Source organism: Ostrea edulis, chromosome 7 (genome assembly GCF_947568905.1).
Source record: "Ostrea edulis chromosome 7, xbOstEdul1.1, whole genome shotgun sequence".
Classification (NCBI taxonomy): Eukaryota; Metazoa; Mollusca; class Bivalvia; order Ostreida; family Ostreidae; genus Ostrea; species Ostrea edulis.
In genome coordinates this window covers 83,852,379-83,866,533 of record NC_079170.1, presented here as the reverse complement: position 1 = coordinate 83,866,533, position 14,155 = coordinate 83,852,379, and the positions used below count along the sequence as shown (strand labels likewise).

At 32.7% G+C, this 14,155-nt stretch overlaps 1 protein-coding gene across 3 annotated transcripts in view; it reads right to left on the bottom strand.

Annotated features, from left to right (window-relative positions):
* Nucleotides 1–14,155, bottom strand: part of LOC125654098 (S-adenosylmethionine sensor upstream of mTORC1-like) — a 60,546-nt gene that overhangs the window by 42,728 nt on the left and 3,663 nt on the right. For all 3 annotated transcript variants that reach the window (XM_048883881.2, XM_048883882.2, XM_056142775.1), the window contains exons 3-4: nt 5,752–5,962; nt 1,454–1,549 (exon numbers count right to left, since the gene is read on the bottom strand). In XM_048883881.2, coding sequence (XP_048739838.2) covers nt 1,454–1,549; nt 5,752–5,962 — 307 coding nt within the window. The remainder of the gene's footprint in view (nt 1–1,453; nt 1,550–5,751; nt 5,963–14,155) is intronic.

Genomic DNA, 14,155 nt, shown 5'->3' with positions numbered 1-14,155 from the left:
CATCTGCTCTTCACAGCTCACACTCGTCATGAGCCTTATATCTTGATCAGGTAAATGGAACAATCCTTAGTAAAATTTAATGTACATAGAACGGCCTAACAATTGCTAAAAAAAACATTCGACCAATCACAGGTTGCATTTGCAAATTAGGTGGTTATAATTAGGAAGAGTTGTTTTAGCACATTAAAACTGATGCCTCCCCTTCCATTTTCCATAGTTTTTAAAAACAGTTTTAAGGACCATCTTTAAAGTGGAAAATTAAGAGTGACAGTACATACACTGTAACAGTCACCTATATGTATATGTGTGTCCACCAAGGAACAGTGTTGTAAACATATGATAGAAAATTAAACATATTAAATAGCACAGGTCTATGTCAAAAGACAAAAAAGTAAAGGTCAGAACAAAACAAATGCTCAAAAAATGCTATTGTGACCTATACATAAAAGGTGAAGGTCAAAGGTCACAAAAAGGCATGGAACACACTGTCTATCATCGGATACCCACATTTCAAATATCAAAGGCCTATGTCAAAAGACAAAAAAGTTATGGTCCAGACAAAAAAGAAATGCCCAAACATTCTATTATTTGACCTTTACATAAAGACCAAGGTCATCAAAATGGCACATGACATACTGTCTTATCGTGGTATACCCACATACCAAATATGAAATGCCTACATGTATATCAAAAGACAAAAAAAAAAGTTATGGTCTGGACAAATAATGTCCAAAATATTCTATTATCAAACCTTTACATGAAATCTCAAGGTCAGAGGACATCACAAATGGTATGAGACACAATATCTTATTATGGTATATCCACAGACCAAATATCAAAGGTGTATGTCAAAAGACAAAAAAATTATGGCCAATACAAACTTGTATGAGAAGCGGAAGAAGAAGAATTTGCGAAATCATTTACAGTTGTAACATTTTACGTTAAAATGGGTTGTGGGGAACTTAAATAAATTATTGGGGACTATATTTTCAGTGCAATCAGAGGCATAGGAAAATATCTCTTTAAATTCTAAATCAAGGAAATGAAAGTACGGATTTTATTTAAGTAGAACAAAGTCAAAACAAGAAAAGATTTCTAAAATTATCGATTAACACAATTGGCAAAAGTTACAGAATATAGAAAATCTTCATGATGTCGTGTATAACACTTTCCAAGTCTATTCATTTATTTTAAACATTGTTGTTTTAAGGGGGGGGTGTGTAGAAAATTGTTTTTTTTTCTTTTGATTCCACAAATTAACAATACAACCCTTTCTCTACAGAGACGGGACTCTGACCGTATTAAAGTCCTGAATGCATTAGTGCATTATTTTAAACTTTGGTTCGTTCAGAGAGAGAGAGAGAGAGAGAGAGAGAGAGAGAGAGAGAGAGAAGGCTTAACATTAAATGACAATCCATACAACACCAATACATGCACATGTGTATATACTTACATATGAAGGTGTTCGCTAATATCTAAGCGGCATGTTGTTGACTGTGCCTTAAGTATGTCACTTCTATCTGGAGGGAATTCTGCTACTGTCGTTTGCCTTCAATGAAACTTCTTCTCATAAAAAAGACACATTTCCTAACATTTACAGTCAGAAAACAGTATTAAAATCAGTTACTTCCAACAAAATTATGTGTCCATTTTTAAGTAACAAATGAGAGAGAGAGAGAGAGAGAGAGAGAGAGAGAGAGAGAGACTTCAACTGCATTGCTACACCATGGAAATGTGGTGCTGTAATTTACATTGGGGTTGTTAACTATATACAGCATATGTACCCGATTGAACTCTTACATGTAACAAGTCTGCAGTTATGCAGTATTGATTTCACATTTAACAATGATAACCACCATTAATGACCAAGGGGATGTTTGAAAAATCTCCACAGCGTATTCATGTTTTCAGAAATAAAGATAAAACTGTTTAGGTAAGTTACATGTATTGTTGTCTCTATGGTGATTTCTTAAAGTTGCGAAAGACAGTGACGAGACGCATATCCAGAAACAATCAATACAATGTACATCATCGATAAACGTTTCTTATTGTGAAATGGTTTTCCTCCCATTTGAGCTTCTTCTTTTTTCATTCATAAAAAAACTTCATCAACTTTAGGTGAAGTGACACAGACCACCTGTCATGGTGTTGAGACCAAAGCAGTGAGCGCCCTCTATCGTGGCTATGCCTACCATGACGTGGGACCTCTGGCCTAGAGGTTATAAAACGTTTTTAATCACGTTTTCATACTCAAACTCGAGCTCTATGCTCTAAATCGTACTCATAATCAAAAGTGAAGGCTATCACATTTTTATAAGAGTATTCCCATACTCAAAATGGAGATTGATTGATTGATTGTATATTTTTTTTACGTCCCTCTTGAGAATATTTCACTCATATGGAGACGTTACCACTGTCGGTGAAGGGCTGCAAAATTTAGGCCTATGCTCGGCGCTTATGGACATTGAACAAGGAGGGATCTTTATTGTGCCACACCTGCTGTGACACGGGACCTCGGTTTTTGTGGTCTCATCCGAAGGACTGCTCCATTTAGTCGCCTCTTACGACAAGCAAAGGGGTACTGAGGATCTATTCTAACCAGGATCCCCACGGGAACTCAAATGGAGTACATTCAAATGGAGTACATTCTCAAGAGTTTTAGAGTGTGCTTGGAGTTTGCTAATAGTTGTACTCAAAACAAACATGGCTGAGTTTGAGTATGGTAAAAGTTTTATAACCTCCAGACCTGGTTTCAAAGTCATATACATGTATCCTAATTTTACTTATATAATGGTGTATGCGTGGTAAAGGAGCATGTGATCAACAGTAAATCACGTGATAAACTGTCAATGACGCACGCCTCGTGTTCTACTATTCAGGATTGGAAACAGAGATGAATGCCTGTGTTTCAGCAGGTGACACTGCGTGCCTATCAATATCGATGCTATTCTGGACTGTACATTTTTAGGATTTCTAAATTAAAAATGGTTAAATTTGATTTCATTTAAATGGAATACGTCGCTAGGGAAACAATAGCGTAGACAACCTGCAGACAATAGGCGGGGCGATAAAAAGACGGTAGGCGGGGCGATAAAACACAAACTGAGAACGAGGTAGAGAGATCAACTTTAAGTGATGCATGTGTGAAAGGGAGTTAAATTTTATGTTTTATATAAAATCATTCTTATTGTAAACGAAATCCTCATTGTTCGTGTGACCTTTCTAATCATACTTTTCGCGAGCGCTTGCGCACATTCATCATATATGTACATGTCTCCTTCATAAATATGCATTTAAAGGGACAGGCAACCCTAACCTTATTGTTGCCTTTATTAAACAAAGTATTACTTACTGATATCGTAAATGCCAGTCTTGAACAACAAAAATCATTCCTTAACAATTGAATCAATATTAATATATCTTATATTTCAAATTACCCGCTGCTAATAGAGCGGTCAATGAAGTTTAATTTATGACGTCACACCGTCGGTTCCGGTTTATTTCATCAGCAGCATTATAAACATGACAAGTCACGAACAGTTAAGTTTGGAGCCGTATAGATTTGAGCCCGTTCTTTCGCAAGAAGAATTTAAGAAAAGAAGACGTTCAGACCAGGCAGACGGTTTACGTTTCTTCATACATGTAAATGTCTAAAACCTCAACTTGTCATTACGCAAATGATGGATCCACAGTTTACATAGTATTTTCTTTTCAAATAACTTTGTTGGGTCAGGAATTTCAGGAAAAAACTTTTTCCACATCTCCGCTTCGCATTAGTGTAATTGACAGGAAGGCACCCATCTATTTATAATGTATTCGTAAAATCTACCACATGCACATCCTTGATGACCTTAGAATCTCATCAAAACCGGAATAGACGGTGTGACGTCAACATTATTGATTTTTGTGGTCTTGAATACAAAAGAGTTCCGAATCATGGCAGCCTCTATAGATGGCGGGAATTTCAATTTTTAACGTTTTAAAATCAATACTGAGGTTTATCTAGGCCGTGTATCAACAGAATAGTAAGACAAATCTTTATCATATAATTAATCCTATCATTATCATGTAAAAAAAAAAATTGGGTTGCCTTTCCCTTTAATTTAGAAAACCATGATTTTCTTTGCATTGAATAGACCGGTGTTGTGTTAATACTAGAATAATAAATATGACAAAATTGTTAGGTATCATTTTACCTAATAATTCATGATATTGACAAAATTTTGGTCTGGTTTCCAACATCGAAGAAATACTGTTTAATAGGGCATATATACCGTTAAGGTAAAGCGAGGTACTGTGTTAAACAACACATAAGTTAATGGGTAGGTCGGTTGGTTGTATATTGTTTTAATAAAGTCCCTCTCGAGAATCTTTCACTCATATGGAGATGTCACCATTGCTGGTGAAGGACTGCAAAATTTAGGCCTACGCTCGGCGCTTACCGTCTTTATCGTACCACACCTGCTGTGACACGGGGGCTAGTTTTTTTTTTTTTTTTTTTTGCGGCCTCGTCCGAAGGACTGTCCCATTTAGTTGCCTCTTACGACAAGCGAGGGGTACTGAGGACTCATTCTAACCTGGATCCCCAAGGACTAAAGTTAATGGGTATATGCACTGTCATACATGTACCACGAAGCCTAATGCTATTACACAGAATGACTGATCTTTCATTTATTAACAGCTTTTCAAAACGCACCTTAAAACAAAATAGGTCATTGAAGAAAACTTTCGTGTCGTGATATTCTGCAGAACGCTGTCAAAGTTTTTGTAAATAAATGAGAATAGTATGATATTTGAATTATAATACATGTAAGTAAACTCTCATTCTTTATGACACATTAATTAACAACTTCCCAATAAACAATACTTACAATCGACTCAAGACGCACGTCCTGGTGAACTGATGTGGGCAATACGACTGGAAAGTGAAAGCCGGTTTTTGTTAATGTCAGAATATTGTGAATGTCATAAACATCCTCATAAAACTGGTTATTTAATCAATGTAGGCACTACATGCTGTACACAACGTTCACTTCCAGACCTGGAGGATGCGACTTTGATCTCATTTGACTGACCTAAACTTCAAAAATGTTAAGAAAGACAGTGACTGCCTTCTGCATTTATACATGGAATTCGAGGGTGTTTCGGATATGACCTCAGAACGGAGGTTCAATGTCACAGTAGGTGTTGGTACAATATCGAACCGTGTTACTGCGGCCATGAGCGCTAAGCATAGGGCTAAATTTGTGGCACTTCACCTACAGCTGATGATGCATTGATATGGGTGAAAAATTCTCAAAGGGACGCAAAACAACAACACCATGTAGGGTAATTATACATAGAATAAAACATGCATACAGAAGTATATTTTATATATTATGTACACTGTGTATGTTTTACATCTCTACGTCTATACAATGTATTTTGAAAACTCGGTTCGTTATATCTCGTACGTGTACTGTTTACTGAAGAGACGTATCACATCTTCTCATTAAACATTTCAAATTACAATGAAAAGTGTTCATAATAATATATGTCTCTAATAACATATTTCCGTACTAATCAACTTTTGGTCAAACTTTACATGTGCCTACATAATTTCAGATTAATTATCACGAGCTACACGTTCATACAGTTATCCATGTACGTGAACATTCTTACTCCCCACCCACCCCACTCCTGCATGTACACACTTCTTTACAGGAACATTGTATTTTGTAACTTTTGATTGAACAACTGGTTAGTTTTTACCTTTGGAGTCTTTTACAGTCTTTCTCGATGCACTTCTTCTGTCCGCCGCCACTGAAATACTCCACCACGGTATTCCTGCACCACTGGATCCGCTCCGATTGCTGGTCACCCCAGTGAACCGTTGCCAGTTTCTGCATCGCCTCCGAATAATCTCGCAGGTTGTCTGTATTTTTGCAATGTTCTTTCCATATGTCATGTATGTCTTTTTCACCTTTAAAATACCATTTCTTAATTTTATCAGTTTGTTGTCTTAATTCTTATCTGAAGATTTTCAGTGAGGTGCATAGAGACAGTGAAGGGTGGTACTTTAATAAAAGAAATAGTCTACTATCACTACTACTACTACTATTACTACTACTACTACTACTACTACCACTACTACTACTACTACTACCACTACTACTACTACTACTACTACTACCACTACTACTACTACTACTACCACTACTACTACTACTACTACTACCACTACTACTACTACTACTACTACCACTACTACTACTACTGCTACTACCACTACTACTACTACTACTACTACCACTACTACTACTACTACCACCACTACTACTACTACTACTACTACCACTACTACTACTACTACTACTACTACTACTACTACCACTACTACTACCACTACTGCTACTACCACTACTACTACTACTACTACTACCACTACTACTACTACTACCACCACTACTACTACTACTACTACTACCACTACTACTACTACCACTACTACTACTACTACCACTACTACTACTACCACTACTACTACCACTACTACTACTACTACTACTACTACTACTACCACTACTACTACTACTACTACTACCACTACTACTACTACTACCACCACTACTACTACTACTACTACTACTGCTACTACCACTACTACTACTACTACTACTACCACTACTACTACTACTACCACCACTACTACTACTACTACTACTACCACTACCACTACTGCTACTACCACCACCACCACCACCACCACTACTACTACTACTACTACTACTACTACTACCACTACTACTACTACTACTACCACTACTACTACCACTACTACTACTACTACTACTACTACTACTACTACTACCACTACTACTACTACTACTACTACCACTACTACTACTACTACCACCACTACTACTACTACTACTACTACTGCTACTACCACTACCACTACTACTACTACTACTACCACTACTGCTACTACTACCACCACTACTACTACTACCACTACTACTACTACTACCACTACTACTACTACTACTATTACTACTACTACTACTACTACTACTACTACTACCACTACTGCTACTACCACTACCACTACTACTACTACTACTACTACTACCACTACTACTACCACCACCACCACCACCACCACCACCACCACTACTATTACTACTAGTCCTACTACATGTATTAATATCACTATACTACTAACACGGCTAACGGATCAATGATGGCCGAACTCTGGAACATCATCGGTTGGTCTTATAATGGCTTATTTGTATAACGCGATACATTGCGCGCGCCTTCTTCACACGTTGTTGGAAAGGGGAAAAAAAGGTGTCCATAGGTTTATGGAAAAGAGCATATCACACTAAATTCATTGTGTGTAAAGTAAAACATTAAAGGATATAGTTACATAGAATTGCTGAGGAAAAGAGCACGTGGTATGCTAAGATAGTCACGTGGTCAACACTCAGCTTCGTTTTGGAAAGGAATTGTTTAAAAAGACAGAATGTAGGCTGTACATATTTAACAGAGCTATTTCCCCATTGTATTCATAGAATACCATAATATTGATATCTTTACAAAATAAATAATTTGTACCGTTACAACTACTACTATTACAACTACTACCGATATTACTACTTCGTGATCGGAAGGGCGTGAGTTCAAGCTCCGCTCGCGCAATGGCAGCCACAGGTGTATTAATTGCTCCTTCGCCAAACGCTTGGCATTTAGAAGTGAGAATCAAGGATATTTCCGGCATGAGCATAAAAATGGAAGTCCCGCGTCGCGTTGGCACGATAAAGAACTCTCGTTACTACGACCCAGAGCGCTAAGCATTGGTCTAATTTTGTGGTACTTCACCTTCAGCGGTGACGTCTCAGTATCAGTGAAATATTCTCAATGGGATGTAAATCAAACAAACTATGATTACTATTACAATTGCTACTACTACCATTACTACTACTAATAATAATACAAATATACTACTATATAACTATTACTACTCCTATTCTAACAATAGTACTACATAAATCCTTGCTGGAGAGTTATTGTAAATCAGGACACATTATAAAATCAACATGAATTCTATCAATATATACATTATAAAAACAACATAACCCCTATCAATACACACACATTATAAAATCAACTTTATGAATAACACATCATAAAATCAATATGAATTCGATCAATAACACATTATAAATCAACATGACTTCTATCAATACACATTATAAAATCAACATAACTTCTATCAATACACACATTATAAAATCAACATGACTTCTATCAATAACACATTACAAAATCAACATAACTTCTATCAATACACACATTATAAAATCAACATGACTTCTATTAATACACATTATAAAATCAACATAACTTCTATCAATACACACATTATAAAATCAACATGACTTCTATCAATAACACATTATAAAATCAACATAACTTCTATCAATACACACACATTATAAAATCAACATGACTTCTATCAATAACACATTATAAAATCAACATAACTTCTATCAATACACACATTATAAAATCAACATGACTTCTATCAATACACATTATAAAATCAACATAACTTCTATCAATACACACATTATAAAATCAACATGACTTCTATCAAAAACACATTATAAAATCAACATAACTTCTATCAAGAACACATTATCAAATCAACATGAATTCTATCAATACACACATTATAAATCAACATGACTTCTATCAATAACACATTATAAAATCAACATAACTTCTAGCAATAACACATTACAAAATCAACATGACTTCTATCAATACACACATTATAAATCAACATAACTTCTATCAATACACACATTATAAATCAACATAACTTCTATCAATACACACATTATAAAATCAACATGAATTCTATCAATACACATATTATAAAATCAACATAACTTCTATCAATTCACACATTATAAAATCAACATAACTTCTATCAATAACACATTATAAAATCAACATGAATTCTATCAATAACACATTATAAAATCAACATGACTTCTATCAATAACACATTATAAAATCAACATGAATTCTATCAATAACACATTAAAAAATCAACATAACTTCTATCAAAAACACACATTATAAAATCAACATTACTTCTATCAATACAAACACATTATAAAATCAACACGACTTCTATCAATAACATATTATAAAATCAACATGACTTCTATCAATAACACATTATAAAATCAAAATGAATTCTATCAATACACACATAAAATTAACATGACTTACTTCTATCAATAACACATTATAAAATCAACATGAATTCTATCAATAACACATTATAAAGCAACATGACTTCTATCAATAACACATTATAAAATCAACACGACTTCTATCAATACACACATTATAAAATCAACATGAATTCTATCAATACACATATTATAAAATCAACATGACTTCTATCAATTCACACATTATAAAATCAACATAACTTCTATCAATAACACATTATAAAATCAACATGAATTCTATCAATAACACATTATAAAATCAACATGACTTCTATCAATAACACATTATAAAATCAACATGAATTCTATCAATAACACATTATAAAATCAACATAACTTCTATCAAAAACAAACATTATAAAATCAACATGAATTCTATCGATACACACATCATAAAATCAACATGACTTAATTCTATCAATAACACATTATAAAATTAACATGAATTCTATCAATAACACATTATAAAATCAACATGACTTCTATCAATACACATATTATAGAATCAATATGACTTCTATCAATACACACATTATAAAATCAACATAACTTCTATTAATAACACATTATAAAATCAACATGAATTCTATCAATAACATATTATAAAATCAACATGACTTCTATCAATACACATATTATAAAATCAACATAACTTCTATCAATTCACACATTATAAAATCAACATAACTTCTATTAATAACACATTATAAAATCAACATGAATTCTATCAATAACACATTATAAAATCAACATGACTTCTATCAATACACACATTATAAAATCAACATGAATTCTATCATTAACACACATTATAAAATCAACATGACTTAATTCTATCAATACACACATTATAAAATCAACATGACTTCTATCAATAACACATTATAAAATCAACATAACTTCTGTCAATAACACATTATAAAATCAACATGAATTCTATCAATACACACATTATAAAATCAACATGACTTAATTCTATCAATAACATATTATAAAATCAATATGACTTCTATCAATACACACATTATAAAATCAACATAACTTCTATCAATACACATTATAAAATCAACATGACTTCTATCAATACACATTATAAAATCAACATAACTTCTATCAATACACACATTATAAAATCAACATAACTTCTATCAATACACATTATGAAATCAACATCACTTCTATCAATAACACATTATAAAATCAACATCACTTCTATCAATACACACATTATAAAATCAACATAACTTCTATCAATACACACATTATAAAATCAACATGACTTCTATCAATAACACATTATAAAATCAACATGAATTCTATCAATACACACATTATAAAATCAACATGACTTCTATCAATACACACATTATAAAATTAACATGAATTCTATCAATAACACATTATAAAATCAATATAACTTCTATCAATAACATATTATAAAATCAACATTACTTCTATCAATACACACACATTATAAAATCAACATAACTTCTATCAATACACATATTATAAAATCAACATGACTTCTATCAATAACACATTATATAATCAACATAAATTCTATCAATACACACATTATAAAATCAACATAACTTCTATCAATAACATATTATAAAATCAACATTACTTCTATCAATACACACACATTATAAAATCAACATAACTTCTATCAATACACATATTATAAAATCAACATGACTTCTATCAATAACACATTATAAAATCAACATAACGTCTATCAATACACACATTATAAAATCAACATGACTTCTATCAATACACACATTATAAAATCAACATGACTTCTATCAATGCAAGGTGAAGATAACGAACAGTGATCAATCTCATAACTCCTACAAGCAATACAAAATAGATAGTTGGGCAAACACGGACCCCTGGACACACCAGAGGTGGGATCAGGTGCGTAGGAGGAGTAAGCATCCCCTGTTGACCGGTCACACCCACCGTGAGCCCCATATCCTGATCAGGTAAACGGAGTTATCCGCAGTCAAATCAGTGTGCCAAGAACGGCTTAACAATCGGTATGAAACACGTCAGACAGCATTTCACCCAATGCGAGGTTGTATTCACGAACTAGATCATTATAACGACCATAGAATTCGCGAAATGCTGACTTCAATCGAGACTGTTCAAATCCCTGTACCATCAACTTGTTTGTCAGTAGCTTACCTCCATTTAAAAACTGACTATACCCAGAACAAGCTCTTGCATATCGAATCAGTTGAGATATATAAACACCATATGCAGGTGATAATGGAATATTGCTACATAAATGTGGGAAGTTGACGATGGAGAAGCTGAAATCATCCCGTTTGTCATACAGTTGAGTTGTCAGTTTGCCGTTAATGTCTACTTTCAATAAAATATCTAAGTATGAAGCAGAAGTGGACGACTCTGTGGTGTCCTTTATTTCGAGCTCACAGGGATATATCAAATCGACATATGAATGAAAGCTATCATTGTTAATAGACAAAACGTCATCGATATATCTAAAAGTCGAATTGAAGGTCACAGCGAGAGATTTTTTCTTCTCACGTAGAAGTTTTTGAATAAATTCTGCTTCATATGAATATAAAAACAGGTCAGCTAACAAAGGAGCACAATTCGTGCCCATGGGAAGTCCAACAGACTGTTGGAAGACCTGATCACCAAAGACCACGAAGATATTGTCAATGAGGAACTCTAGTGTATTTTTTATTTCACCTTCAGAGTACTTGTGCATGGAATCAGAGTGGTGTTTAACAAAGTAAGTTTTTGAATGACTGATCACTAGATATGAATATTTCTGTTTCTGTTAAAGAAGCAACTGTCTATGATGTCAAAAAGTCTAGTCTTTAATTTATCGTGAGGATTGGTCGTGTATAGTGTTGAAAAGTCATAGGTTTTAATGCTATTGATTTGGAAAAAATTCTGTGATTTCAAGTTTACTAAAAGTTCTTTAGAATTTTTTAGAATCCACATTTGATTAACACCACTTCTGGCATATGTAGTCGCACAGTAAGTTTGAAGTTTCTCCTTCACAGCTGTTAACATTTTCGTGAGGAGCAAAGATAGGGGCTTGGTAGAGCACTTACTGGATCCAGCAATGTATCTTTGTTTGTAAGGGTTTTTATGTAGTTTAGGAATCCAGTATAGGTACGGTAACTCATATTCATTCGACCCATTGACTGAAATATCAAATGTATCTAAAACTGAAGCATGGTTTTGAAGAATCTCGTCTTTTGAAAGGGCAGTTGGAGTATAAGTATGATTACCAAAAGTGGGATTAATGCAAAGTTCGTTTAAAATACAGTTGTAATAATGAGCCTTACAAACAAAGACAATGTTGTTACTAGCTTTGTCAGCTGGAACCAAAACATATTCCTCATGTAACCTATCTAATTCTTTTATCACTTCTGGTTTACTAAACACAGAAGGATAGATGGTGCGTACTTTTGTTTTCATGTGTCTAATGCGGGATTTTAATATCCCTCTTATGCTTTTAACCCATTCTGAAAATGTATCAAGTTCTTTTTTTTCATATTTAGCCCATCGTCTGACATAATCTTCGACAGAACTCATAATAGATTACATATTATAAAATCAACATGACTTCTATCAATACACATATTATAAAATCAACATGACTTCTATCAATAACACATTATAAAATCAACATTATTTCTATTAATAACACATTATAAAATCAACACGACTTCTATCAATACACATGCATATTATAAAATCAACATGACTTCTATCAAAAACACATTATAAAATCAACATAACTTCTATCAATACACACATTATAAAATCAACATGACTTCTATCAATAACACATTATAAAATCAATATGAATTCTATCAATACACACATTATAAAATCAACATTATTTCTATCAATACACATTATAAAATCAACATAACTTCAATCAATAACACTTTATAAAATCAACATTACTTCTATCAATACACACATTATAAAATCAACATTACTTCTATCAATACACATTATAAAATCAACATAACTTCTATCAATAACACATTATAAAATCAATATGAATTCTATCAATACACACATTATAAAATCAACATTACTTCTATCAATAACACTTTATAAAATCAACATAACTTCTATCAATAACATATTATAAAATCAACATGACTTCTATCAATAACACATGATAAAATCAACATGACTTCTATCAATAACACATTATAAAATCAACATGACTTCTATCAATACACACATTATAAAATCAACATAACTTCTATCAATACACACATTATAAAATCAACATGACTTCTATCAATAACACATTATAAAATCAACATGACTTCTATCAATACACACATTATAAAATCAACATGACTTCTATCAATACACACATTATAAAATTAACATAACTTCTATCAATAACACATTATAAAATCAACATGACTTCTATCAATAACACATTATAAAATCAACATGACTTCCATCAATAACACATTATAAAATTAATGTAACTTCTATCAATACACACATTATAAAATCAACATGACTTCTATCAATACACATTATAAAATCAACACGACTTCTATCAATACACACATTATAAAATCAACATAACTTCTATCAAAAACACATTATAAAATCAACATAACTTCTATCAATACACACATTATAAAATCAACATAACTTCTATCAATACACACATTATAAAATCAACATAACTTCTACCAATACACACATTATAAAATCAACATGACTTCTATCAATACACACATTATAAAATCAACATGACTTCTATCAAAAACACATTATAAAATCAACATAACTTCTATCAAGAACACATTATCAAATCAACATGAATTCTATCAATA